Raw genomic sequence first — 27539 nt, 5'->3', positions numbered from 1 at the left:
CAGCCCCAGCTTGGGCGACCTTTCCTCAGAACCGGCGCCGAAAGTAGGGGCGCAGCCTGAGGGGTCGGGAGGGAGACGGGGGCTGAAAGTCGGCCGAGTGTTGGGGCCAAGGCCACCCGCTCCCCGACACGCGCGCCCCGCCTGCGGGGGCCCAGCGGACCTCGCGCTCGACAGAAACACGGTCACCCGCAGCCCTCACGGGCTGGAGGCGTGACCTGGCGCTTCTTCCCCGCGCTGGGAGGACCGGGTGCCTGCGGTCACCACTCCGGCCTCAGTTTCTCTCTCTGAGTAGCCGGCCTTAAAGTCTGAGGAGATCTTTGTGGAGGAAGCCTTGGCGCCCCTGCCCCGGCGCTCGCAGTCTTTCCTTCACAGCCTCGGACGCCCCCACCTCGCCTCCAGCGCCTTCCCCTTCCTGGCCCCGCACCCCATTTTGCCCCCCTGAAGGAGCTCGCCGTCTGGCGCGCCCCATGCCCCAGTCCCGAGGGTCCCGCCCGCTCGGCTTTGCGCCCCTCACTCCCTCCTGCCGGCGGCCGCCCATCCCTCCTCCCCTCGTCCTCCTACCCCTCCTCCTCGTTCTTCCCCTCGCCCCTCCTCTCCCCCTCCACCTTATACCCCCTCTCCTCCCCCTCCCCTTTCCTCCTCCGTGTACCCCCTCCCCTTTCCTTCCCCTCCCCCTCCCCTCCCCCCCCCTCCCCCTCTGTGCCGGCCCTGGCTCCCAGTTTCCGGTATTCTCACCAGCTCCGCCTGGCACTGGAAGCCAGTCCAATACAGAAATCACCTTTGAGACTGAGGGTGGCGGGAAGGTGGGGAGGGTCGTTGGGGAGGGTGGAATATGTACTCGGGAAAATCAATGTCTCAGGAAAATTAAGTCACAGAGTTGTTGGTTTTCCTTAAAATACATCAATAACCATATACCTGGGAGCAATTTTATAAGATAACCTGGAGTGTTTTCCATGATACCAAACAGTAGAAAAGTAGAAAGTGAAACCAAGGCAGGCACTGCCATAAACTTAAAATCTCCCGCTCTGCCATTGGGAAATGTGGTTTGGTAGATTGCCTAGCTTTTAATTTTGGGCACAGTGATTTGATTTTTGGGGTGGAAATGGATATTGATCAAAGTTCACCTGAATTTGGAATTCTGCGGCTGATTGTTTTTGTGTTCATTTTGGCTCAGTTTTCTCTTATAGTCATAACTTAAAGTAGAAAAGAAGCAAAAAATCTTTTAGACTTTTAAAGTGGAAGCATAAGATTTCTTATATGTGAGCAATAATTTGATCCTTCTCTAGAAGAGAATCCCTGGCTTCCTCCTCTTTAATTTGACCGTATTAATAAGAGAACTCAAGTCCTTTGCAGGATAAAATAAGTAGAATGCAAGGAACCATCAGTGATCAAAATACATTTAAATCGGGTGTGGTTCACAATCTAATAGAGCTCTCATTAGTTTATAATTTTGTATTTTAAATAATGTTTTCTTTGCAAGAAACTGAATTGAATGATAGCTTGAATTGGAAGATAATCTGTTACAGAATTGATAAAAAGTGTTTCTGCCAAGAAAGAGCACTGAAATGTTTTTGTAATCAAATTTTAAACATCTTTTAATGTTCTCTCTACTATGTTAAATACTCCTAAGGAATACAGGCAACATGTTCTACACACATGTGCTTATGAGTAAGCGAGGGCCATTGGCCAAAATCTGGCTTGCAGCTCACTGGGAGAAGAAACTGACAAAGGCTCATGTATTTGAATGCAATCTAGAGATAACCATTGAAAGAATTATTTCACCTAAGGTATGTCATTGATTCAAATTATAGTATGTATTGGGCATGACTTATGGAGGGGAAAGGAACTAAAATGTGTTCTATCAGAAAATGCATTTCCAAGGAATTGTTACTTCCGAAATGGTTTCTATTACCTGAGCCCAAGCATATGTCAATTTCTGTTGGTAAATAACTGTTTTCATATGTTTATCATATAGATTAGACCCCGAAGGAGGAAGGTCATGTTTCATACATGTTTTGTAATCTTTTCTTATTCCCTTAACAAAATACTGTAGACACAGTAGGTACCAAATAATGATTTCTTAGAAAAATAGTGAGTGAATGAATATGGAGAGTAGAAAAAAAGGATAATTGAATATCAATCAAAAAATATAGGAAAACACTTCATAAAGCACTATGTAATCAAACACTATAGGATATTAGAATTTGCATTAAAATATGATTTTAATATTTTTAGAAGAAGGATGAATAATTATTGAAAAATTTCCATGTGTCAGGCACCAGGCTAGACTTTATGCTCATTAGATCATTTAATCTTCACATCAACCCTGTGAGATGGGCTTCTTTTAGCTTCAGTGAGGTGTGGTAGTTAAGAGCATGAACTTTTTGAGTTAGTCAAACTTAATTCCTGCTTCATCACTTAGTAGTTGTCTTACGTTGGCCATGATACTTATCATATCTGAATCTCAGGCATTTTTCTTCTGTAAACAGAGGTGTATGTCTAAATTAAATAATATTTAAAGAGCTCTTAGGACAATTCCTGGCATAACATAAGTATATAGTAAGTTGTAGCCATTATTAATAAATTTAAGTCGAGAAGATTGAACTTCGATCCTCCACAACTGGGCCAAGACTTGAACATGAGTCTTCCTGACTGCAGAGTTTATATTCTTCCGTGAAACTAATAATCACATATTTCACTTAAATGGCACATTAGATTCTCTTCATTGAATAAGAACAAAAGTTTAATAATTTTACAAGATAAGTTAGAAGTTAAGTGATTCACCTTTATAGTTACTGTTTATTTTTGAAAGAGAAACAGTGCGAGTGGGGGAGGGGCGGAGAGAGAGGGAGACACAGAATCTGAAGCAGGCTCCAGGCTCTGAGCTGTCAGCACAGAACCTGACCCCGGGCTCCAACTCACAAACCGTGAGATCATGACCAGAGCCGAAGTGGGACATTTGACCAACTGAGCCACGCAGGTGCCCCCAAGTGATTCACTCTAAATAAGAATACGAAATGTCTTCTTTTTAAAAAGAAGAAAGTTTATGATTTTGTAATTTTCAAACGGTTTATGAATCTAATTCTCAATATTCTAATGCTTTAAAAATTCTTGGAAGGTGAACATTGCACTTCGAACTTCAGGACACCTTCTTTTGGGAGTCGTGCGAATCTATGATAGGAAGGCAAAATATCTTTTGGCAGATTGCAACGAAGCATTGCTTAAAATGAAGATAACATTTCGCCCAGGTATACTTGCAACATTGATTTGTCTCACTCATCTTGTTTCCCTTTTGCATTTTTATGTTGGGTGGGCTCTTAATTGGTGGCACACTGTAATTCCAGGGTGTGTATGTGAATATAAACTTCCTTTTCACTGATTCTAAGTTTCCATGGTTAAGGACTAATTATATTCTTTCCCTTGCTGTTTTCCTGTGTTTGCGGGAAAAGGTTGTGCTTTCAAACATTTGTAAAGTTCCTGTGTATTTACATAAGAAATCTATATAAAGCTACCATACTTATGTAAGAAATTCTGATATTTACTTTTAATGGATTGCTTAATTTGCCGTATCTTTTTTTGCCTATATGAGATAAATTAGAAATTGTGTAATTGACAAAGCCTAGATATCATAATTGTCATTGTTTTCAGAATTCTCAAGACTCTAAGTAGCATACGATTTATGAAACATTAAAAAATTTTAACGTTTATTTATTTTTGAGAGAGAGCCAGAATGTGAGTGGGAGAGGGTCAAAGAGAGAGAGAGGGAGACACAGAATCCAAAGCAGGCTCCAGGCTCTGAGCTGTCAGCACAGAGCCAGACACGGGACTTGAACTCTCTAGCCGTCAGATCATGACCTGAGCTGAAGTCGGATGCTTAGCCAACTGAGCCACCCAGGTGCCCCCAAAATATTATAGAAAACTTCTAGACCTTCCAGAGTGTTAGAGATTTACATGTGTCATAAATATAAAGCCTTCACATTTTAATTTAAAGACATTCATTATTTCCACCTTGTGTTATAGTTATTTGGGTACAGTCCTTGTCTCTCACATTAGTTTGCAAGTTCCTTGAAGGCGACATCTTTGTTGTAATATTTTCTAAATCTCTTATAGTACTTGTCTCAGTGCCTTGAATATACTATTCCCTCAATATTTGTTGAATCGGTCTTTTTCTTTATTTAAAATATTTGTAAATTCTCTACATAGACTCATGTCAAATATGGTTCATTTGTTCATTATTTTATTTATATAATCCACAAATATTTATTGGTCCAATACTTTGTACCAAACACTATTTTAAGGCTCTGGGATACAAGGACAAATGAGGCAAATAAGGTCCCTTTCAGTTTGGAGAGGATATCAGGTAATAAAAAGGTTTTTAAAAATTATTATAATAATTGTAGATTGTGATATTGCTTTGCAGGAATCTAAACAGAATATTACAACAAAAAATAGCTGAAAACTTTACTTGCATTAGGCTAATTTAAAAAAGCCTCCCAGAGAGGATAGAATTTAAGCTCAAACGTGAAGAATGAGAAGTACTCAGCCATGTAAAAACTCCCTGAGGGAATAGCATTCCAGGCAGAGGGAACGGTGAGAGCAAAGGTCTTGAGGGGGAAAAGTGCTCGGCTTGTTCAGGGAACAAAAAGGCCAGTATGGCTAGAGTCCAGTGAGTGAGGGAGAGTCCTTCCATGATGCTGAGAGGTGTGTACAGCTGCAGAGGCCCTGATTAGGAATTTGGATTTTATTTAAAAATGCTGGGAAAACATGGAAGTAAGCTGATCTGATTGCTTTTTAAATATTTTCTAATATCACTCTGGCTGTTCGTAGATAATGGGCCAGAAGAGGGGCAAGAATTGGGAGTTTCTTGTCTTATATAGCATCATTGCTCATTGGATGTGGTTTTTTTATTCTTTTCAGGGCTGGTTGACCTTCCAAAAGAGAATTTTGAAGCTGCTTATAATGCTATCACATTGCCAGAAGAGTTTCATGATTTTGACGCCCAAAATGTGAAGTAAATTATTTCTTTTCCTTCGATTTTATTTTCTTAAAAAAAAAAAGTATATTGATCGATTTTGAGAGAGAGAGAGAGGGCATGCATGTGGGGCAGGGGCAGAGAGAGAGGGAGAGAGAATCCTAAGTAGGGGCTCAATCCCACTAACTGAGATCATGACCTGAGCTAAAATCAAGAGTTGGAGGCATAACCGACTGAGCCACCCTGGCATCCCTCAATTTGATTTTCTTGCTTTCATCTTCAGATTTCATGAATACAAGCGGAATCTAGTTAAGAACTGAAATACACATACAGTCGAGAAGACCTAAATCCAGTGTGAATTTTTGAAAAGTAACACCAAAAATGTATCATTATATTTGTTGAATGTAATTTGCGATATTGACAGTATGTTCCTCCATTCATTCAGCAAATATTTATTGGGTGCCTCCCATATGATCAGCAATATGAAAAGGAACAATTTGAAAAAAAAATGATAGGATTCTCAGGAAAGGCTTTTGCAGTAAGGTCAGAACTGAAACCTGGGGGCAGTATAGGAACAAATCATTCATTAATATGGGGAAGAATGTTCCATATAGAGCAAGTGAGGGAACAGCAAGGAGGCAAGTGAGACTCGAGTGCTGTAAATGAGGGTCTGAGTGGTAGGAGATGAGGTCAGAGAGGTAGCTGGGGGTGCAAATGATGTAGAGTGCTGTAGACCACAATAAAGACTTTTATTTTATTCAGATAGGGAGCACAGGAGGGTTTTGAATAGGTGACTGACAGATCTGACTTGATTTCAACATGCTCCCTCAGGCTACTTAGTATAAGGGGGAAAGGGAGGAAGCAGAGAGCCTATGAGAAAGTTATTTCAGTAAGAAGTCCAGGTGACCCTCCTGCCCAACACCTAGTCAGGGCTGCAAGGGACACTCCACCCCAACTCTCACCAGGAGCTGCTAAAGGCAGAGTCCAGCCCTGAAAGGGTCTCCCCCTCATGCCAGGCCATATTTCCCCCCCTTTTGACCTTGGAAGTGAAGGCCCAGTACATGGGGGGAGAAGGGCATTGGTCATTGGAAACAGTTAGTGCCTGGAATGGGGGATGCCAGGATTCGTGGCTGGGAGGGACAGGAAGGGGACATGACAGCTCTGCCTATCTGTGGAAGCCTCAGGGCCCAGCTGGGGGCACGTGCCCTCCCCACCAGCAGCCCTCAGGTTTGGGGTCAGGATGCCCGGCCTCTGTGTCCTAGAAAAGACACTCCTGTGATCATTGATCATTGTTTTGATCTTCCTTAATAAACGATGCTATCACTGCCCCCCCCCCAAAAAAAAGTCCAGGTTTGAGAAATGACAGGGTCTGTGATCACGTCTTAGTCTTCATGTTATCAAGGTGGTAGCAGTGAAATTATGAATATATTTTGAAGACTTAGCCAACAGGATTTGCTGATGAATTGCATATGGCTTTAAGGGAAAGAGAGAGGAAGGATGACTACAGTCATCTTGTACTCATAGGTAAATTAGGCTTTAGACATAAGTTTTGAGATGCTTGTTACACATCCAACAGGAGTAGGCAAGTCGTTGAATATCTGGGTCTGAAATTCAGGAAAGAGGTCTGGATGGGATATATAAATTTAGGAGTCGTGCGTATATAGATGGAATTTCAACCCCCAGAGAGTGAGTGTAATTATTTTAAAAGAGAGGGAGATCTGAGAATAGAGTGTTGGGTCATTCCTAAAAGCTAATAGTCTGGGAGATGAGGAAGAACTAATCAAGGAGATAGAAAAGGAGCAGCCAATGAGGTAAGGAAAAACTCGAAACAAAGTAGTATCCTGGAGGCCCAAGAAGAATGTGTTCCAAGAGGGAGGGAACATCTGTTTCAGATGTGGTTGGTTAGAATAAGAAAGACAAGGACTGAGAATTGACCATTGGATTTGGCAACCCAGAGACTGTTTGTATATGTACATGTGTAATCAACTAGTGTTTATAAATAATACCAGTGAGAAAATAAAAGTCTTTATTTTTATAATAAAACCTGTCTTTTGTTTTAGGGTTTTGGGATTTTTTCAGTATATTGCAAAATCCTTGTGTTCTGTCAGCATATTTTTATCAATCTTCTCAAATCTTATGTTTCTGCATAGTGCTATTGATGTTTCAGGACACTTTACTCAGAACCAAAGCAGACCAGAAGAAATCACACTTAGAGAAGATTATGGTAATGATCTACTTTGCCAAGCTGGGAGCTTTGGTGAGAATCTTTGAGAAATTAAAATCACAAGCTCTAGTCAATTATATTTGCAGTTTTGCATTGAAACCATGTCAATAGAAATAGCTATCTGTAGAATGGATCTCTTGATGTCTAAATGCCACTCTCAGTAAGTTTGTCTTTACCTTTTTATAAACAGGTGTTAATGCCAAGACTCAGTCTTAGAGTAAAACTTCCCTTCTTAGTCTGCAGACATTTATTGAATATTTACTATATCTCATGTTCTACCGTAGGCATAGGCAGTACAAAGTTTGCAGAAGCACTTCTGCCCACAAGGAGCTTCAGGCTGGGAGAGAGACATTTGCTGTAGTAATATATGTGTGTCTGTGTATATATGTATGTAATATATATCGTAATATACATTTATATGTGCACATATATACACAGACACACATATATGTAATATATAGTAATATGTGTGTAACATATACATATACACACAGTAATACATGTATATATACACATATATGTTACATATAATCCTATGTGTGTGTATATATGGTTTTACATGTGTGCTGTATATTGTGCCTTCAAAATACATAAATTCCTCCAATATATGATGATATATCAATTGTAAAATGAATGAAAGATTTTAGCATGGCTTGGGACTGAGGAGGAAATAACACATGCTAAATACATACTCATTGATTATGAAACAAATGAGTATATTTTATAATTAAAGCTATATATTTTTATTCTTTTTATGGCATTTACCTCTGTCTTGAACCATGATATTACGTACATCCTGTATTGGTCTGAAAACTCCATGAGGATAAAATCTGTGTCGGACTTATCTTTGGCTCTCTTACAGTGCCCGAAGCAGTGAGCATAGAAGAAAGGTGGCCTCCCTCTGTGTTCCGTGGGGGCGGGTGGTCAGAGCAGTGATGCTTGAGCTACAGCTCCAGCCTCCACTTCTCATCCTTGCTCTCCCTCCATAACTCTTACGATCTATGGCTGTGCTCTTAACTGATCTGTGGTGCAGGACATGTTTTAGAATTTTTGTTAATTTCTGGTCTGTCAGGGAATGATACTTCTGTAAAATATTAAAAAGTTGATTACTAGAAAAATTAAAAGTTTAAAAATCAAAATTTATGCTTCAGTGTTTTGTTATTAAATTCAACATATATAAAATTACTGTGTGAAATTGCTATAAAATGTTCTAAACTTCTGTCATGGACAAGCACCAATCCACAGACCATATTTTGAGGAACATGGATCTCTTACTCTCTATCACCCCGGACCTTAAAATGTAATACACTGACAAAGAGTTAATCATATTTCCTACTGGCAAGACACCCTTTACACATTTCCCTGTAAACACTACTACCGTTCTTTAGGCCTAAAACTTTAAGATCACTTTTAACTGTACTTTCAGTAAGCTTCATACCAGTGCTGATTAATGACAACAACAAATTGGAAATGTTTCTTAGGTCTTCTTTCTGCTTCTCTAGCCACCAGTATAGTTCACCAGCACTAAAAACCTCAAGTACTGTAATACCCTCCTACACATCTCCCAGTCTCTTCCCACATTTTATGTATCTTCTGAAAGAGTAGTCCTTAAATGCTAATTTTTTTCGTATCACATTCCTCTACGTAAGTACCTTGGGTCCCTATGACTTACTTTAGACACCTCTGCCTATCCTCAAAGCCCTCTACCAATTTATCACCTTCTTTGTTTTATCAACTTCATTGTGTACAGACTTTTTGCTCCAGTTGAGAAAATATCTTACCTGCCAACCAATACAATTCAGTTGTGCTCAGTCTGTGTCTCCTATGATTCAAAAAGGGGGAAGAACAAGTTCTAGGTATACCAACAGACCTGAGTTTGAATCAGCTTTCTCTATTGCCTTGCTCTGTGATATTGGGTAAATTACCTGGCTTCTCTGAGACTTACTACCCTATTTGTAAAATTGAGATACTACTAGCAACATTACAGAGTTATTTTCCCTATTTCCTCCTTCGATTCTTTTCACCAATAAGTGATTTTTCTCCCCTTCAAAAACTAGCTCAAACCTAACATCTTCTAATAAATGTTTAATATTAATCCATCCTATTCTGAATTACAATATAAGATTGAAAGCAATGATTGTTTCTTTAATTTATTCAAGTAATCTCAGCTTATTGTGATGCCCAGTGCTCAGAATATAGTGTTTGTTCAAAAACGTTGTTATCTTATTGACCAAGGGTGTTTTTTCTTTTGGGAGCTTTCAAGCTGCTCCTGGAAGATATGAATGTATTTTTAATTCACTTTTGTTTTTTTATTTTTTAGTCTTTTCTGTTGATCAAATCTCTAACCCAGTGCAATGAAGGTTGCCTTTTTCAACTCTTCCTTTCTAGAAGATGAAAGCCTAGACAAGAATTTTAATATAAGTGATACTTCATGATTTTGTTTACTAACTGGCACTAATGTAGGTTGTTGAGAGAGGGAGGAGAACACCAACCTCTGTCTGATCTCTGGGGTTTCAGACTCCTGGACCTAGAGATTCAAACCCAAGGAAGGGACAGAATATACATGTGCTAACAACCAATCTGGAAGCAAGTCAGTTTGAAGCAGGGAGTTCGTTTTATCTGCTGCTGTCAGTGTCTTAAGAGTTTGTTCTCATAAGTCTCCATTTTGCAAAATACTTTACCAGTCAAAGTTTTAACTATCACTGTCTCTGCTGGGTTCAGATCCTGGCTTTGTCATTTTTTAGGGTGTGACTACGTGCAAATTATAAAACCCTTCTATGGACATGCCTGTAAAATTAGGATTATTATAGTATCTTCTATTACATAATATAATGCACATAATAAGTACTCAGTTAATGTTAGCTGATTGGGTTTTGTCTTTTTTTTAATCACTGTATCTCCAATCCCTAGCAGATTGCCTAATGCCCAGTCATTCAATAAATACTTATTAGATGAATGTTGTGAGCCCATCCTTTAATATCTTACCTTCCTTTCCATTCCCAAGAAGGCAGTTATGCTCCTTATTTCCCAAACCCCCACTGTGATAATGATAAACAATGCAAGCATTTGTACTTGAAATAATATGAAATAAAGCAGGACATGACCTACCTGAAGTAGAAGAAATCATTCTGGGAAGTTATTAAACTGAACCACAACTAAAAACTCTGTCCTGATGGGTTTTTTCCCTATTGTTTTGGAAAAAATGTTAGACTAGAAATCCAGCCTCCACTGATGAACTGAATGACTTTAGTTGGCTAATTCAAATAAGTTTTTTAGCTCTCATTTTTCTTATCTGTAAAATGGAAGGGGCTTTACAAGAAGATACCTGAATTTCCATCTAACCCTAAAACTGTTTCTATGGCTAACTCAGTATTAATGATATATATTTATTTAGGGGAGGAATCTGAAATTCTCAGAAGACATAGCTTTTTGGAAGACAACATATTGCTGAATTCCAGTGGTCCTTTAGTTGAACATAGTTCTGGAAGCCTCATTGGAGAAAAATCTCTGTTCTATGACAGTGAAGATGGATTTGGAGATGAAGGGGCTGCAGGAGAGATGATTGGTATGTTGTCTTGTTATATAGAAATTGGATATTTATTTCAATCATACTAAGAATGTATTAACAGGCTTATTATATCAAACTAAAATCTCAGTATGCCCCCATGTCATATAAGTCAGTGCATTTTTAAAATTTTTTAATTTATTTATTTTGAGAGAGAGAGAGAAAGAGAGAGAGAGAGCATGCATGCGAAAGCAGGTTAGGGGCAGAGAGAAAGGGAGGGAGAGAATTCCAAACAGGCTCCACACTGCCAACAAAGAGCCTGATGTGGGGCTCTATTCCATGAACAGTGAGATCATGACCCAAGCTGAAATCAAGAGCCAGATATTTAACCAACTGAGCCACCCAAGTGCCCCTAAATACATTTTTTTAAATCAATACATTTTTTACATACATTTTCAAAGTCTGTGGTGTATTTAAACATTTAAGCTAGGTCTAAGTAAATAGGTATCTATTTAAACACACTTTCCCTAAAGGTTATAAAATGCTACTTGTTTTTATTTTTACAAATTCCTAATTTTTAGAGGGAAAGGAGTGAAGTTAGTATATTTCCTTATAAGATATATTAGATCATATATTGGAATCATTGTTTCCTTAACAGAAATTGTGAAGCAGCTATTCTAAGAATCTGTCCAACATTTTATATTGTAATTCTATATTTATATTATGATGTTACTATAAAATAATCATAAAAATGGGGTAGACAAAAACTGAGAAATCTGAATAAATATACCTGTATTTTAAAGGTATTGATGGTTATATAGCAAGTCTTTTTTTAAATTTTTTAATGTTTTTTATTTAGTTTTGAGAGACAGAGAGAGACAGTGCAAGAAGGGGAGGGTCAGAGAGAGAGGGAGACACAGAATCCGGAAGCAGGCTCCAGGCTCTGAGCTAGCTGTCAGCACAGAGCCCGACGCGGGGCTCGAACCCATGAACTGCAAGATCATGACCTGAGCCAAAGCTGGATACTTAACCGACTGAGCCATCCAGGCGCCCCTATAGCAAGTCTTTTCTAAATTCTCTAGTTTACAGGGCTGGTTGTGGCAAACTTTTTGAAATTTAAAATTATGAAAAAAAATGTGGTTCTACATTAGATATCTACCAAAGAAGCTTGAAAGTTTTCACTTCTTGATTTGAAATTTAAACATGGCTTTGTAACAAGATTACTATCTTGGTATTAGTTAAATAAATGTCTTCTGAAATTAAGCATCCATTAATAAAGGAAAGAAAATTAAATATATAAAATTCTATGTTATCCTGCATGAAATGTGATAGTCTATGTAGCCAATCAAATCTACTTAAGTAGGGTCGATTCCTTTGTGTATCTGTTTATAATCCTTATATACAATAAGGTCAATTAAATGGTGAAAAAATGACAGATTCTCTTCTGTATGACAAAAGTATTTATTGTATTTTTTAAGACAACCTATTGCAAGATGATCAAAATATCCTGTTAGAAGACATGCATATGAACAGAGAAATTTCCCTGCCTCCTGAGCCTCCTGATACTGTAGTGGGTATGATGAAATTATCTTTTTGTGTAGAACGTGAACAGATACTGATGTTCAAACTAAACCTTGCAACTTCCTCAGTTTAAGTAGCGATATAATATAGTGAAAAATAATAAAAAATATTGTCCCTCAAACTCTATCGAGTCTGACTATAGACAATATGGAATAGGAAACTGGGTTCCGAGAAAGGTACAATGATGATATTTAACCAGAACTGGGTTTATTTGATATGAGAGCACATCTAAATACTCTGCCAAAATACTGTGCTCTTGAGTCATTAAAATAATATGTTACATGTTAGAAACATCATTAATGTTTGACATTACTAATTATTAATTTTAATAATTAGTAATATTAATTATTACTATTAATACCATATTGATATTAATATAATTGGACAATTTGTATACAAATTGAAGAGAAATTACAAATATGGGAATATTTTCTACTTGAAATTCATGTGAAGCTATCTCAGATCATTTGAAGTATTTTTGTATGATTTTTCTTAAGAATTAAAAGTACAAATAGCCCTATTTTGATTCCTCACTGTTTCTGATGTTACATTTCCCTCCTAACACATAGTAGAAATTTAAAAAGTGAAAAAGAGAGATGATATAAATTTATTGATGGTCCTTTACAGGTCAACTAATAATTAAGTGATTTAACAGAATACAAATGTTTTTACCAGACATAATCAAGTTTATGTCAGTCATTTATTGTGGTTGCTACCACTGTTTCTGCTAAGTCCAGACTTAGATGTCACATGTGCAAAAGAAGGTGACAATGCATGACTCGCCTAAACACTGGGCCCCATATAATCTCTGTGTCTCTTCAACTCTCTTAAGTACATGATTTGAAAAATCAGATTGGGCTCCAGTTAGCAATATACATCTTCAGTTAGTTTATCTTTTGCTTTCATCCTCATATAAGCATCTAGATTAAACATAACTTATTTTTCTAATAATTCTTTTTATGGTGATGTTAATAGTAGAACCAGGTCATTCAGAGTATATATGTCTCCCTGAAAATGAAAAAATGGATGAAATCACATTATCAAATGAAGAACATGGATTTTCCCTTGACCCAATTGATGTTTCAGGTCAGAGTCATTCATGTTTTTGTTTTTTATTTTTGATACACTACTATCTTATTTACTGTGAGATAATCTATGAAGTATTAGAGGAAGTAGTCAACCTAGTAATCACATATGCAATACAATAGGGAAGGATTAGGGAAAGAGTGTGGAGGAAATTTGAGGTGATTCTTTCATTATAGTCAATCCTGGTCAAACCATATACCCAGTTTGGGAAACTGGAAAATTTAAAACTGAGTTCAATGCCAGTAGTTATTGAACTGTTACTCTCTGTTGGGCACAGGAATGAAGAAGAAATAGTACCTGCTCTTTTTTTTTTATGTTTATTTATTTATTTTGAGAGAGAGCGTGCGCACACACAAGCCAGGGATGGGCAGAGAGGGAGAGAGCAGCCCAAGCAGGCACCACACTGTCAGTGTAGAGCCCAATACGGAGCTTGAATTCACAAACCATGAGGTCATGACCTGAGCTGAAATCAAAGAGTGGGAGGCTCAACCAACCGAGCCACCCAGGCACCAATAGTACCTGCTTTTAAGAAGCTCACAATCCGATTGGGAAGATAAACAAACATGCAAATGCATATAAAATAAGGCAGAATAAAAGGATCAGAAGAGAGGTGTGTGCCCTCTCACACTTAACCTCGAGCATATTTTTAGGAATAAAAAATAAATATGAATATAATTATAACTTGACCTTGTAAGAACATCCTAGTTTTAGGTAGTATAATTGATGAATGAATTTCACCTATAAACTCAGGCATGCAAGGAATAAAGCATTCAAGCTTTTTTGTTTACTACATCCAACTCTGAGCCTCTATCGCCCTGGCTCAGTCGGTATAGCTCCCCTATCTGCCTTAAGCCACATGGTATCAAATTCTGGGGAAGGTGTGTGGCAGGTGGAAAGGAAACTTTGGTCATCAACCACAACAGTTTGTGGTATCTACTGCCCTAGCCTACTTGGAATTCATGTATGAATTTCAATGAAGGAGGGAAAAATATACTAGACAAATACAAATTAATGTTTCACAATATCCTGTTATATAGATATTTTAGGGAGCTTCAGAATTGAACAACTTCCCTCTCACTATGTCCTCTGCTCCACATTTCCTCAGTTACTGACCTGGCAGGTCAACAGTCCTTCCTAAGCACTTTGAAGGAACGCATTACAAAATGCATCAACCACTGGCTGCTGAGATACTCCAGCTGTGCAAAAACCTTGTGAAGCATGATTTTCAGTAGAGAGGAAGGGATTTTCTCCCCCGGGCAACTCTGTAGGTTGCACTGTGGTAGCCATTTCTTAGATATGCAGTGCCTAGAATATCATTTTACAAAGCTGTACCACTAATCCCAGTTGTGTCTATTTCTGATATTTAGACCTTGCTGAGAAAAGAAAAGGCAAAAAGAGGAGATTGCTCATAGATCCAGTGAAGGAGATCAGTAGCAAAATTATGCATAAACAGCTTACTTCCTTTACGGACACACTCACGGTTTTGGAACTGGCACCTCCGACCCGAAGTTTGATGATGTGGAAGAAGAAGGGAGGAGTGGACACACTTTTGTCAAGTGCTGCCCAGGATTTGACTTCTGCTGAACTGAAAATGGTAATCATTGCCATCTTTTTACATAGGTACAGCGTTTGGTTATAAATAAATAAGTGCATATTTACATTCATGTATAGAACAGAATATAAACTTGTGAAAAATACTGCCTTACTTTTGAATTAATTTGCTTGATGTGTGTGCATAAATTATATAGTTTTTACTTTTTAGCATATGTGCTTATATTTTATTGAATTGCTTTGCTTGTACAAAAAAGGTAATAAAAGTGTGTTATTTTTACAGCTGTTTACAAAATGCTTTCTGTCCCCTGGCTTTAAACTTAGAAGAAAATTGATACAGAAGGAATCAGTAAGGGAAGAAGTGGGAAATGAAAACATAATAGGTGAGACATCCTAACTGTTGATGTTGAGGGGATTGGTATAGAAACAAAAATGTCATTTTATATTTCAAAATGAAAATGGGATCCAATTCCATAGTCCCAAATAAATGCTATCTCTAAAAGAATATTTCAACTTAAAGAAATTCTTACATTAGCATTGCCTTTTTTTGCTTTTGCAGATTAATTTTTGTTCAACAAGCTACATTAAAAAATGAAGTATATATACTATGTGGATTCTTCCTAATCTCACTCCTTCCTACCTCCCTTCTTCCTACAGGCAGTACTCACAAAACTTCAACAGAAAAAATTACTTCATCTAGTAGGATACTGTTTCACTTTTAGACAAGTAACACGAAAAGTCACCTAGTGATAAGAATAGCATTTAAACAATACAATTAACTTGAGACATAAAAATTTCCATCCACCCAGAGGCTACATTAATAATTGTTGATTATTATTGTGACTAATATAAAGGAATGATAAAACCAGCTTATGTAATGAGTGAATCTCTGCTTCCTGATCACCTGTCCTGAAGGCATTAAATCCTGCTGAGCAATACACCAAGATGGGCTTGAACTATCCGTGTTGTCTTGTGAGTGCATGTGTGGGAGTGAGTGTGGAGAAGACAGTAGGCGGATGGTGGGGAGCGGAGGTGATGAGAATCAGACGAGGGGAAAGGGAAGATAAATATGTGAGACTTGGGAAACTATAAGAAAGTGTTTGTACCCTTTGCTTAAATTCTTAGATTCCAAGCTTCCTGTCCGAAGTTTTCTTTTGTAACAATCATATCCCAATTTTAAGTTTGAAGGATAGTTCAGTGAAATCTTCTTTACTTCCTTAATAATTCAGAGCCCTCCAAGGTGGAGGAGCCAAATTCCCGGCAAGACTTAAGTCAACCCAAAACTTGGAAGGATGTGATGAATGGACCTACATGTAACTCTCATGAAGATTCCAATAAAAATATTAATTTTGAGGTAAGTTAACCAAAGAGAATCATAAAAATATTATTTTTCTGACACAGATACAGTGAAGAAACCTTGAGACTCTGGTATGTCTTCTTACACTTATAGTTTATATTTAGTCTTATTCTGTAATTTGTTTAGTAAAGGGCAGTGGTATGTAAAGCATGATTTTCATCTGCAAAACAGTATTTTCTAGAAGTTTAAGAGAGTAAATAACAGGATAAGTAGTTTCATACTGAAATATTTTGCATGGTATATCAAATAAATGATTGTCCTTGAATCCAGTTATATCCCGAGAATCCTCCAAGGTCCCACATTCAATATATCATGGAATGCTTTTAGGATTTTAGACAATACACCTATGCTGTGTTTCTGATCAGAAATTCACTCTTCCTAGCTCTAAGAATATGTCTTAGACCTATAATTACCTTAACCTTGAATCCAAGAGACTATCTGAAGATCCATGACCAAACAAAATGTTTAAAAAATTTATTTGAAGACACAATTTTTATTCAAAAGGCCTAGTTATTTAAAAACATAGTTGGAAACCATGTGCTTTAAAATATTTTTCCCATTGTCACTTTAGTGTTGCACAAATCTAGCCAAACCAGATGAAAATAAACCAGTGCTTTTCTGATCTGTTCCATCATCACTGCATTTTGATAACCACTCAGGGAATTCAAAGTCAGTCCACACTGACACTGAACGCTCTTGGAAGGAAAGTCAATTTCATAATGCATTAAAACAGAACGCATTTTACTAAATATTTGCTAGTATACTGGGTGTTGAGTTATCGGGTTGCCAATGCTACGATCTTCCTTCTTTGGGCTCAGGCGTTTCTCAGAGTGCACCTACTGAAAATTATGATCAGGCAGGCTTGTTTAGTTCATGATTTTTAAGCATATTAACAAAATAGATTTTCCCTCATGCTTGAAGTCGAGGAAAGAGATTGAGGTATGAGTTCTCTTGAACCATTTAAGTCCTCTACCTTAACTTAGGCTTTAACCTTCCATTCTGCTTCCAAAAATGGTGAACAGATGTGAAATACAGTCAGGAATGGGAGCACATTGACAGGACAGAAAAGCATTGATTCTGATTAATCATTTTCAAATCTTTATAAAATGTTTTTTATGTAAGTAACTGTAAAATTGAGAGTATCTAAAATGTAGAATATTCATAAAGATTAAAAGGGAAAAGACATACATCTCCACAGACATGTATATTAAAGAATAAGGTGCAGCTCCTTATATTCCCTAAACATTCTAAAAGCTAAAATGAAAAATCAGGGAAGCTTTGTGGTAGGAAGCCCCTAGCCTGGACACTGGTGAAAGACCAAAACGGGGCCCAACAGCTTCTATAGCAATCAGAAAAGGAATGGAGAATTTCTGCCTTCTCTTTTTCCTTCTTCTTTGTGCCTTTGCTTGCCTTTCAGAGGACACAGGTTTTCTTTCCTTTTGCCAGTGACAGCTCCAGTAGCGGTGGCAAGAATCTTGTCATGGCCCTCGGTAGAGATATTAATATCCCTCCCCCCATTTCACCCCTCTGCTCACAGTTCTTCTTCCTCTGCCCCCTGGCACTGGCATGAGGATAGAGGTAAGGCCTGGGCCTGGACGAAATGCTCCAGAGAAAGTGGTCTCAGCCACACAGCCAAAAATGTGTTTGATACGGGGTCTCAGTGGTGAAGAAAACAAGACTAAAAAGGGGGCGGGCATGTGCGTTCTTCATCTGTGGGAGGCTTATGGAGAACGGGGGCTGCCTGCCTGCAACATTTCAGAAACAATGTTTTGCAAATACAGGTAGTATTTTATTTTATTATTTTTCTCCATAATATTTTATTGTCAAATTGTTTTCCATACAACACCCTGTGCTCTTCCCCTTAAGTGCCCTCCACCATCACCACCACCTCTTTTCCCCCCTTCCCCTTCCCCCTCAACCCTCAGTTCATTCTCAGCATTCAATAGTCTCTCAAGTTCTGCATCCCTCTCTCTCCCCAACTCTCTCTCCCTCCTCCGCTCCCCCTGGTTCTCCATTAGGTCTCTCTTGTTTTCCTGCTAGACCTATGAGTGCAAACATATGGTTTCTGTCCTTCTCTCTCTGCCTGGCTTACTCAGGTAGTATTTTAAAATAGTTTTAGAGGGGTGCCTGGGTGGCGCAGTTGTTTAAGCGTTGGACTCTTGATCTCCACTCAGGTCTGATCTCGTGTTTCGTAAGTTTGAGCCCCGCATTCAACTGTGTGCTGATGGCACAGAGCCGGCTTGGGACTCTGGCTCTCCTCTCTGCCCCTCTGCCGCTTATGCTCTATCTCTTTCAAAGTAAATAAATAAAATTTAAAATAAATAAATTTGTTTTAGAAAAGAGCCTTCATGTGATTAAAACATTCAACAAAATAAACTTGTTCCTATGATAACTACTACTTCTGTGATGACCTTCCTGTCTTTCCCTAATTTGCTTTAGGAGGGTATTGTTGAAATGGTATCTTCAGCTTCTGAGGAACCCTCTTTAATGAATGGCGTCTTAGCACAAAACAGCGAAAATAGTCCAGATGAATTGGTAAATATATGCATAGTCTTGAGAATGTTCTTAAAAACTTTGTTCCTAAGTAGTTATCAACTTATTTATCTAAAAATTGGTTTTAGAGCTGTTATGTTACTTTCTAGAATTATTACTTAAATTAGTGATCTCAGCAAAGAGGTGTGTCAGTAGTGTGATAAAACATTCAGAATTGCTTTGAACCTTTTTCTTTATTTTGAAACTTCAAATAATTTTAAAGAAAATTGTGAGATTTTTATATTGTCACAGGTAGTCATAGGTTAAAAATATTGAGAATCACTGTTTTAAGCTTTTCTTGTAACACCTTTAAAGAAACAGAGCTATATTCAAGGTACGTCCTGCAGCATTTGAAATTTTACTTCATTTACAAATAAAAAACAAAAATCAAAACCATTTTTATCCAAAACATTATATGACTCAAAGCCCATATCTGTCCAAGATTTCTAGAGATCAGAAAGAGAAAATGGTCTGCCGAAAGGGCCACAATTCAACAGCAAAGAAAGAAGTAACATGGACTCACCTGACTTCGTGTGTATTACTGTCCAGTTTTCTAGTCTTTGTACCACCGTGCTGAAGGCACTTTTAAGATTGTAATGAATTTTAGTCAAAAGATTCTTATTAAATAACATCAGAATAGCTATTCATGCCATATATAAGTTGTTCTTACATTATCTTAATAATGAGTTCCAAGGCCATTAGATTGTTTTTTCATACGTGGAAAACACTGAATTCTCTGGATAATCTAGGACAGGATAGATATCTGAATTTTCTACCTGAAACATCCCAACAGCTAAGCTAGAAGGGAATTGGTTAATTTTTGCCTTTCTCTTTGCTTCTGTAGACACAGGTTATTTTCATACATGGTCAAGCAAACCACAACACAGCACAAGTTCAGCTGTTTTAATAATCCGCTGGGCTTTCCACACAATGGATTCAGCTGTAGGGTGTCCAGATAGATCAAGTAGACAGGCTTCAGCAAAATGCATAGACTATTTTTTCCGAGCCTTTTCCTGGTTAGTTTCATTGTGCTGTATAGGTTGAGGCTGCAGTCTCATGGGTCTTTAACAAAAAGTTGGGCCACTGCTTTTTGTATTTGAAAAACAACATTTGTGTATTTAACAATGTAACAAACATTAGTAATTGGGTGAACTCATTTATCCCAGTGCAGACCGGAAAGAAAGAAAAATAAATTGTACCTGAAGGAATTTGGAAAACTCTTCAGAGAAAAGGGACCATATTTTCAGATCACTCCCTTTGCAGTATAAGAAAGGATGCTATACAGTCAGACCAGGAAGCCAGTATAGCTAGTAGGAATGAGGACTCGAAGTCCCCTTGACTTCAAATGATTTAAAATACCATCCAGAATATTCTGGAACTTTCTGAAATCATCTTGGAGTCTGTGAAATTGAAAACACTGTAGGACGTGTCTGGGCTTCAAAGGTACACATGTAGGCTTGACAAACAGGGAACCTCTGATAAGGATGTCACAGAAGATATTGGGTTGCTTGGTCAGAGCTAGCCTGGGAAAAATTATAAAGTAGGTCATATCTGTGCCACCTTTCTCCCTGCTGCCCCTGCCCCTGCACTTTGTGGACTTGCTCTTTTGTCAGACTCATCAGCACCTTTCCTATGCCCAGTTCTGTTCTCAGCTCATAAAGTGTTAGCTTGAAAGAGTTTAGAGGGAATTCCTGTGAAGGGATTTCAACTTGATAATTTTCAAACATCGAGGTGTTTCCGAAGATGGCTAAGCTTTAAAGGCTGAAAAGAATGAATCTATTCAGATCATATGACAGGAAGTGGGTTGATCTTTTTTGGACAGGTTACCCTTGAAATCCAAAAGGTTCTAACCCAACTGTACACAAGTTGCTAAACATCACTTATTAGAGCTTCTGAATTACTAGGTAAGTTCAGATAAAGGCCTTGACAAGGTACTTTTTCTATATCTTTATGTTTACCCTGTCAACTTAGTTCAAATTGACCAGAGCTGGGATAGTCCTAACCAAAAGTCATTGCGGACTTTACTTTTGAAAGTAAGGTTTCAGTGCCCTGTGATGCATTACCAGTAAAGACTGCAGAATCTCCTACTCTGAAGCCCCTGATCACCGAGGGAGGACAGATATACTCCTGCAGAGATTGACCTATAGTTGAATGTTTCCTATTCTATTGTCAGACCATAAGGTCCTTATTTAGCAGGACCCGATGTTATCGTTGGGTTTCTCATAGCAGCTAACACCGTGCTTAGCAAATAGGAAGCATTCGGTAAAATGTGTTTCATTGAGGTATTTTATTATTCATTCAAATAGGAGTCATTGGGGAATCAACAAAATATGGAAGAAGAGAGATGGAATGGAAGAATTCTTCGGATGTTAAATATCTTGCGGGTAAGATGATAGGGTTTGTCAATCCTATTTTTGTTGTTAAAAATAAATAAAGTGTTGGCTTCCGTCTTGTAGACATTACTAAAAACAAAATCATTTTTGAGGTGCCTGGGTAGCTCAGTCAGTTAAGTGTTTGCCTCTTGGTTTTGGCTCAGGTCATGATCTCACAGTTCATGAATTCGAGCCCCCGCCATCGGACATGTAGGCACGCTGCTAGTGCGGAGCCTGCTTGGGATTCTCTCTCTCTCTTTCTCTCTCTCTTGCTCTCACTCTTACTGTCTGTCCTTCCCCGACTTGGACATGCTCTCTCCCTCTCTCTCAAAAGAAATAAAAAAATCATTTTCATTATTTTTTAGTTGAGACCAAATTCCATTAGAACGAGATGATTTTGAGCAGTATACCCAGGGCTAACTATAGGAGTTTGTTTTTGGTGCCTGCATATTCTAATCAATTTCTTACCTATACTCATACCTCTAGACATCTAGTGTATGCCTCGTTCTTGGGCTTAGCAGGCTATCAACTAATTCTCTATATGGAACTAAGCTTATAATAGCATAAGAGTGGGGCACCTGGGTGGGTCAGTAGGTTGAGTGTCTGACTCTTGATTTTGGTTTGGGTCATAATCTCAGGGTTGTGACCTCATGGTCATGGGATCGAGCCCTGTGTTAAGCTCCATGAGGAGCATGGAGCCTGCTTAAGATTCTCTCTCTCTCTCTCTCTCTCTCTCTCTCTCTCTCTCTCTCTCTCTCTCTCCTCTCTCTCCTCTCTCTCTCTCTGTCTCTCTCTCCCCCTCTGTTCCTCTCCCCCACTCATGCACTCTCTCTTTCTTAAAAAATATAGTAGTATAAGAGTAAGACAGACAATTTTAAATTTTAACTTATGTTTTTACCAAAATAATACTTGTATATAATTTTAAGAGTTCAATAGTTCTATGCTATAGGAATGAAAACGAAACACGGAAGTTTTTCTGTACTTCCCCTCCTTATCTCTAAGTCCGGCTCACCAGAGGCAACTATGTCAAGCTGTTCTTTTGGCATTTATATCTATATTTCTAATGACATGTTCTTAGCATTCTTTCTTGATATTTCAGCTTTAAATTATACCTGTTGACTTCTTTCACTACAGATGAATATTTAGCTGAATTGTGTCTTTCCTACCCCAGTCTGTTTTTGGCACAATATTCAGTGTCTACAGTGTTATTAATTGTAGCAATTATGATGCAGGTTTGATTTTGACAGAGAGCCAAAATACCAGTGGTTTAAAAAGGTAAAGTATAATCTGGTATGGCTGCTATGCTCACAGAATGTTAGAGACTTAGGTTACCTTTATCTCATTTTCTTTATTCTCAGGATGTCTGCGTTTTGTTCAGCAGAAGAATTTCCTCTAAGTGTACAACCAGATATTGTGTGTATCACTTTCCACATTTAATTGCCCAGCACTTAAGTCACCTTGCCACCTCTAGCTGGGAAATGTAGTCCTTGTCTGGCAGCCTTGGGCCCAGCTAGTAATTCTATTCCTATGGAAGAAGACAAGAATGGATATTAAGGGACAGTCAGCAGTCACTGTTACTATGTCGAGGCGCCTGGGTGACTCAATCAGTTAAGCATCTGACTTTGGCTCAGGTCATGATCTCACAGTTTATGAGTTCAAACCCCACGTCAAGCTCTGTGCTGGTAGCTCAGAGCCCTGGAGCCTGCTCCAGATTCTGTGTCTCCCTCTCTCCCTGCCCCTCTCTGCTCATGCTCTCTCAAAAATTAATAAACCTAAAAAAATTTTTTAAATAATAAACCCTAAAGACTATGTAAAAATTAGTGTCATTGCATTTCTTTTCTTGTCAATATTGTGCTTTTTTTAGTTAATCATTGCCTCATTTTCCCCATTTGCTTAGTGTCTATATACTCATCCTTAATTCTTTTTAAAAATTCTCTAACAATATAATGGCCAAATACTATGGCCAAATATATCAATTTATTCATCAGTTCCATTTTTTTTTCTTGAAAATACTTCTTCCAGAGCTCATCATCTTCTTGTTCTAATTGGACTAGCTGTTCTCTAGGCCTTTTTTTTTTTTTTTTTTACATTTTATTTATTTTTGAGAGACAGAGACAGAATGTGAACAGGGGAGGGGCAGAGAGAGAAAGAGACACAGAATCTGAAGCAGGCTTCAGGCTCTGAGCTGTCAGCACAGAGCCCGACGCCAGGCTTGAACCAACAAACCCTGAGATCATGACTTGAGCCAAAGTTGGACACTCAACCAACTGAGCCACCCAGGTGCCCCGCTCTAGGTCTTTTCCATAGATTTTGTCTTGGGACATTCCTTTATCATAACATAGGAATTCCTTTGTCTCTTTCCTATATTTGTTTCTCTGGTTCTTGATGCTTTGGTCTTCCTTTACTTTGAACTTTTTGGTGATTAACATCCTCTCATATTTTCTGAGATAAAGAGTGCATAGGAGATAGACACCCTATATAGAAGTCTGCAAATTCTTCATTTTACCTTTAACTTGATTGGATGTCTCTGAACCTAGTTTGAAATTAGTATCTTTCAGATGTTGAAGGCTTTGTAACATGTCTAGGTATCTTACATTGTTACTGAAAAATTAGATGCTGCTGGTTGGCAGTCTTTTGTAGGTGACCTTTATTTTCTCTCTGGAATTTATTTTTTACTTCTAGTGGTCTGAAATTTCATGATGATGTGTTTTGAAATGGGTCTTTTTTGATTCATTGTGCTGACCATATAGTGGTTTCTTTACTCTGCAAGTTCATGTTCATTCTAGGAAATTTTATTGTGTTTCTTGAATTTTCTTCTTGTTGTTAATCTGTTCTTTCTGAATAGTGTATGGATCAGATGTTGGATCCCCTGAATTGCACCTTTAAGTTAAAAAAAAATCTCTTATCCCTTTTATTAATTCCCTTCAACTTTATCTTCTAGTCTTTATTGAATTTTATTTCTGCTTTCATGTTTTTTGTTTTCCAGGAGTTTTTCTTAGTTATTAATTACTGTTTTGTTTTGTAGCATCCTCATCTTTTCATTTATTTACTTTTTTAACAGCCTTATTGAGGTATTGTTAACACACAATAAATCATACCTATTTAAAATACAGTAGAACAGTTTTAACATACGGATACACCTGTGAAGCCATCACCACACTCAAGATAGTGAACATATATATCTTTAACCCCAAAAGGTTTCCTTGTGCCTCTTGATAATTCTCTGTCCCATCTCTCCCATTGGTCTCCCCCCGCCACCCCCAGGCAACCCACTAACCTGCTTTCTTTCAGTAATCATCCTCTTCATGTTTTACGGACACAGAGTCTTCTCTTTCAAAGGTTGTAGTTTTCCTCTGCTCCCTGCATTGTCTCTGTTTGCTTAGTGATTCTCTTGAATGCATTTTTTTTTCTTTGCTCTTGAATGTTAGAAATTATACTTAAATTTCTGGTAGATCTTTGACTGTTTTTATTTAATAGTGAGACCACAAAAATCAGATTGGAAGTTATAAAAGCAAGAGTAGTCTTGTAGACATATGGTCTCCATACTGAGTGAGATAATTGGGCAGCACCCTCTTCATAAACACACATACACCCATGCATGGCCATTGTCTGTAAAGCACCACCTCCACTGTCAGTTTTCCCAGCTAAGTCTTCGGATCTACTGCCTAGAAGATAAAAGCATGATGCCGGTGGTTCAGGAATGAAGAGTAGGTAGGGAAGAGGCTGGCTGTCTCTCCTTGTTTAGCGTGTAGAATTTCACTTAATCCTCCGGTTTGTGGTAGGACACTTCTCTACCAGCTTCAATACCTGGTGTCCCAACTCTAGAGCCTCAGTGGTGGGAACCTCTAGAAAGACAGCTTCCTGCCTCCTGGGAGGGTACTGGAGTAGTGGTCACCAAAGGGAAGTGGTGTTGGTGGAGTGCACCTGCAGGTCTGACTGCCCCCAAGTAGCCTTTTGAGGAATTCTTATCTCCATCTTCTATGGTTGTTGCCTCCAATTCCTGTAGCTCACACTGGCTTGCTTTTTGCTGGCTTTCCTCCCTGTTGTCACTTAGTTTTAGCTTCCTCTACTCTGCAAAGTCAATCAGTCTTTCACTTTATTTGTCTTTATCTCCTTCCTTTGTCACCTTTTACTCTTTTACATTCGTTTTAGGGGGGGTTCCGGAGGGAATGGAATAAATAAGCACCAGTGTGTTCGGTCTGGCATACTTGCTTCCTTGGAGTGTTTTTCAGAAGGATTCTTGAACTTGAGAAGGGTGTCCCTGCACTCTCCCAGGGGAAAACCCACGTCTTGTCTCCTCAAGAAGGAACAAGTGAAGGTTTGGCATGCCATCTCTGAAAGGTTGCTGACACTGGTACACTCCTTTTGTTGAGATAAAATATGATAAACTATTTAACTTATTAATTTGTTAAATGTTATGAACTAGGCAGAAAAAAAAATGCTTCACACTATCCAAGGAGTAAGATGCTCAAGGGAGTATTCATCACAGTATTTATAACTAAAAAACCTATACTGTACTTCTATTCTAGAAATCTGACTCCAAGTACTAGTCTTCATAAAAGAAGTTTTCTTCATCCATAACTAAATACTTTATTGTATCTCACCTTTTTCTAGTAGGTTCATAGGTGCCCTATGGTGAATCCAATACCTTTTTGATCCGTGTCAAGAAACTGGGAGGTGTTTATAGAGTCATATTCCTCTGCCACTAAGATATATAAATTATAAGTTTACATTTATCACTACAGTTGTTTATAGTCACTCCCCCAGTACCTTTAAGGAAAAGGAGCCTGATAAGGCTGATAATTCTCATTGTATTTGAAGCCTCTCAAAGTCCTGCCGACAAGTCTAAACTAATTGCACTTCTACAAGAGCCATTTATTTATGTTAACATCAAATTTCTAAAAGACCTAACATTTGCATAACACATTAGAAATTTGTATAACACTTTAAAAATTCTTTTGCATGCATTTTCTCAATGAACCAAGCTTGTATTCAATGACCTATGACTTTTTTTTAAGATTACTAATGAGTCATTTGCATTTCCCCATTTAAGGATTTCACACTCTCTTCTCAAAAATGTCAATATTTTATTCATCATGCATCCGCAGCCTACTGGACTTGCAATGATGTTGTTTCTCTTTCCTTTCTTCTTTTCTAATTATTTTCCAGGAATCCAACAAGACAGGAATGCAGTACTTTAGTCTGATGAAGCTCTGCAGCCACAGTGACCGGAAACAAGCTGCTGCCAAATTTTACAGCTTTCTTGTCCTAAAAAAACAGCGGGCTATTGAGCTGAGCCAGAGTGCTCCCTACACAGACATTGTAGCTACAGTGGGACCAATGTTCCATAAAATGTGAAGGAAAGCCAGAACATGCAGATTTATGTCATGATTGGAAGTTCTGTGTAGATGGTTCAATTTAATGTAGAAGTTGTCTGGAAGCAGCTGGAAGTCTGATTCTTTTCATATACAAGCCAACTACCTATTTCATGTTTGTAAAGTCAGAATAATCACAGCTGGAATTGAGAACGTATATGCTTACGGAAATACTGAATTATAGCTAAGTACCATTTTTAACTTAGCTAACCTGAATGTATAGTATTCACCACCCCTGACCTGAATATTGCATTTAGTTTCTTTTTTTGTTGTTGCTTTATTTATTTTTGAGAGAGAGAGAGAGAGAGAGAGAGAGAGAGAGAGAGAGACAGCGTGAGCAGGGGAGGGTCAGACAGAGAGGGAGACACAGAGTCCGAAGACAGGCTCCAGGCTCTGAGCTAGCTGTCAGCACAGAGCCCGACGTGGGGCTCGAACTCACAAACTGTGAGATCATGACCTGAACCAAAGTGGGGCGCTCAACCGACTGAGCCACCCAGGTGCCCATGAATATTGCATTTAGAATGCATTTTTAAAAATACTGTGTGCCTTCAAGAAACATTTAAGGATATTCTTAAAAGGTATTTTACACTGGCTTATTTACTTAAATTTTATGGGAGTAATTAAAATTACTGTCTCATTTCCCCACAGGCAATAATTTATTTGATTCTAATGCAAATCATCTTTGATTTGACCTAATGCCATGCTTTTTAATCTAACATCCTAATTTAAAAGTTCTACAATTCATCTTTGTTTTAAATTATCTGAGTGGCTTTTAGTTTATTTATGGGTTATTTAACATTTTATTTACTATTTAATGATTATTATAACTACCATTCATGTGGCAGCAACACTAAATCTCTTCTTATGTTAAAAAAAATTAGGAGACACTTATTCTGCATGTTTTCTGCAACTACAATTCAAGTAAAGGTCATAAAAATAAATGTTCTTTTACTTGGTGTTTACTGAGTATTTTTGACATTAAAA

The 27539-nt window shown here is 38.1% G+C and overlaps 1 protein-coding gene across 1 annotated transcript; it reads left to right on the top strand.

Moving 5' to 3' along the window:
- Positions 1–26851, top strand: RAD21L1 (RAD21 cohesin complex component like 1). Its single transcript, XM_029918603.1, has 14 exons — positions 1–43; positions 1631–1787; positions 3119–3248; positions 4918–5011; positions 7123–7229; positions 10591–10761; positions 12180–12275; positions 13258–13368; positions 14736–14962; positions 15203–15302; positions 16149–16273; positions 18716–18811; positions 21115–21192; positions 26350–26851. Exons 2-14 carry the CDS (start codon positions 1644–1646, stop codon positions 26536–26538), a joined length of 1668 nt encoding a protein of 555 aa, XP_029774463.1. The 5' UTR covers positions 1–43; positions 1631–1643; the 3' UTR covers positions 26539–26851.
- Positions 26852–27539: the final 688 nt, after the last annotated feature.

This window comes from Suricata suricatta, chromosome 12 (genome assembly GCF_006229205.1).
Source record: "Suricata suricatta isolate VVHF042 chromosome 12, meerkat_22Aug2017_6uvM2_HiC, whole genome shotgun sequence".
Classification (NCBI taxonomy): domain Eukaryota; kingdom Metazoa; phylum Chordata; class Mammalia; order Carnivora; family Herpestidae; genus Suricata; species Suricata suricatta.
The sequence above is the reverse complement of the archived record's forward strand: the minus strand, read 5'-3'. Positions and strand labels throughout refer to the sequence as shown.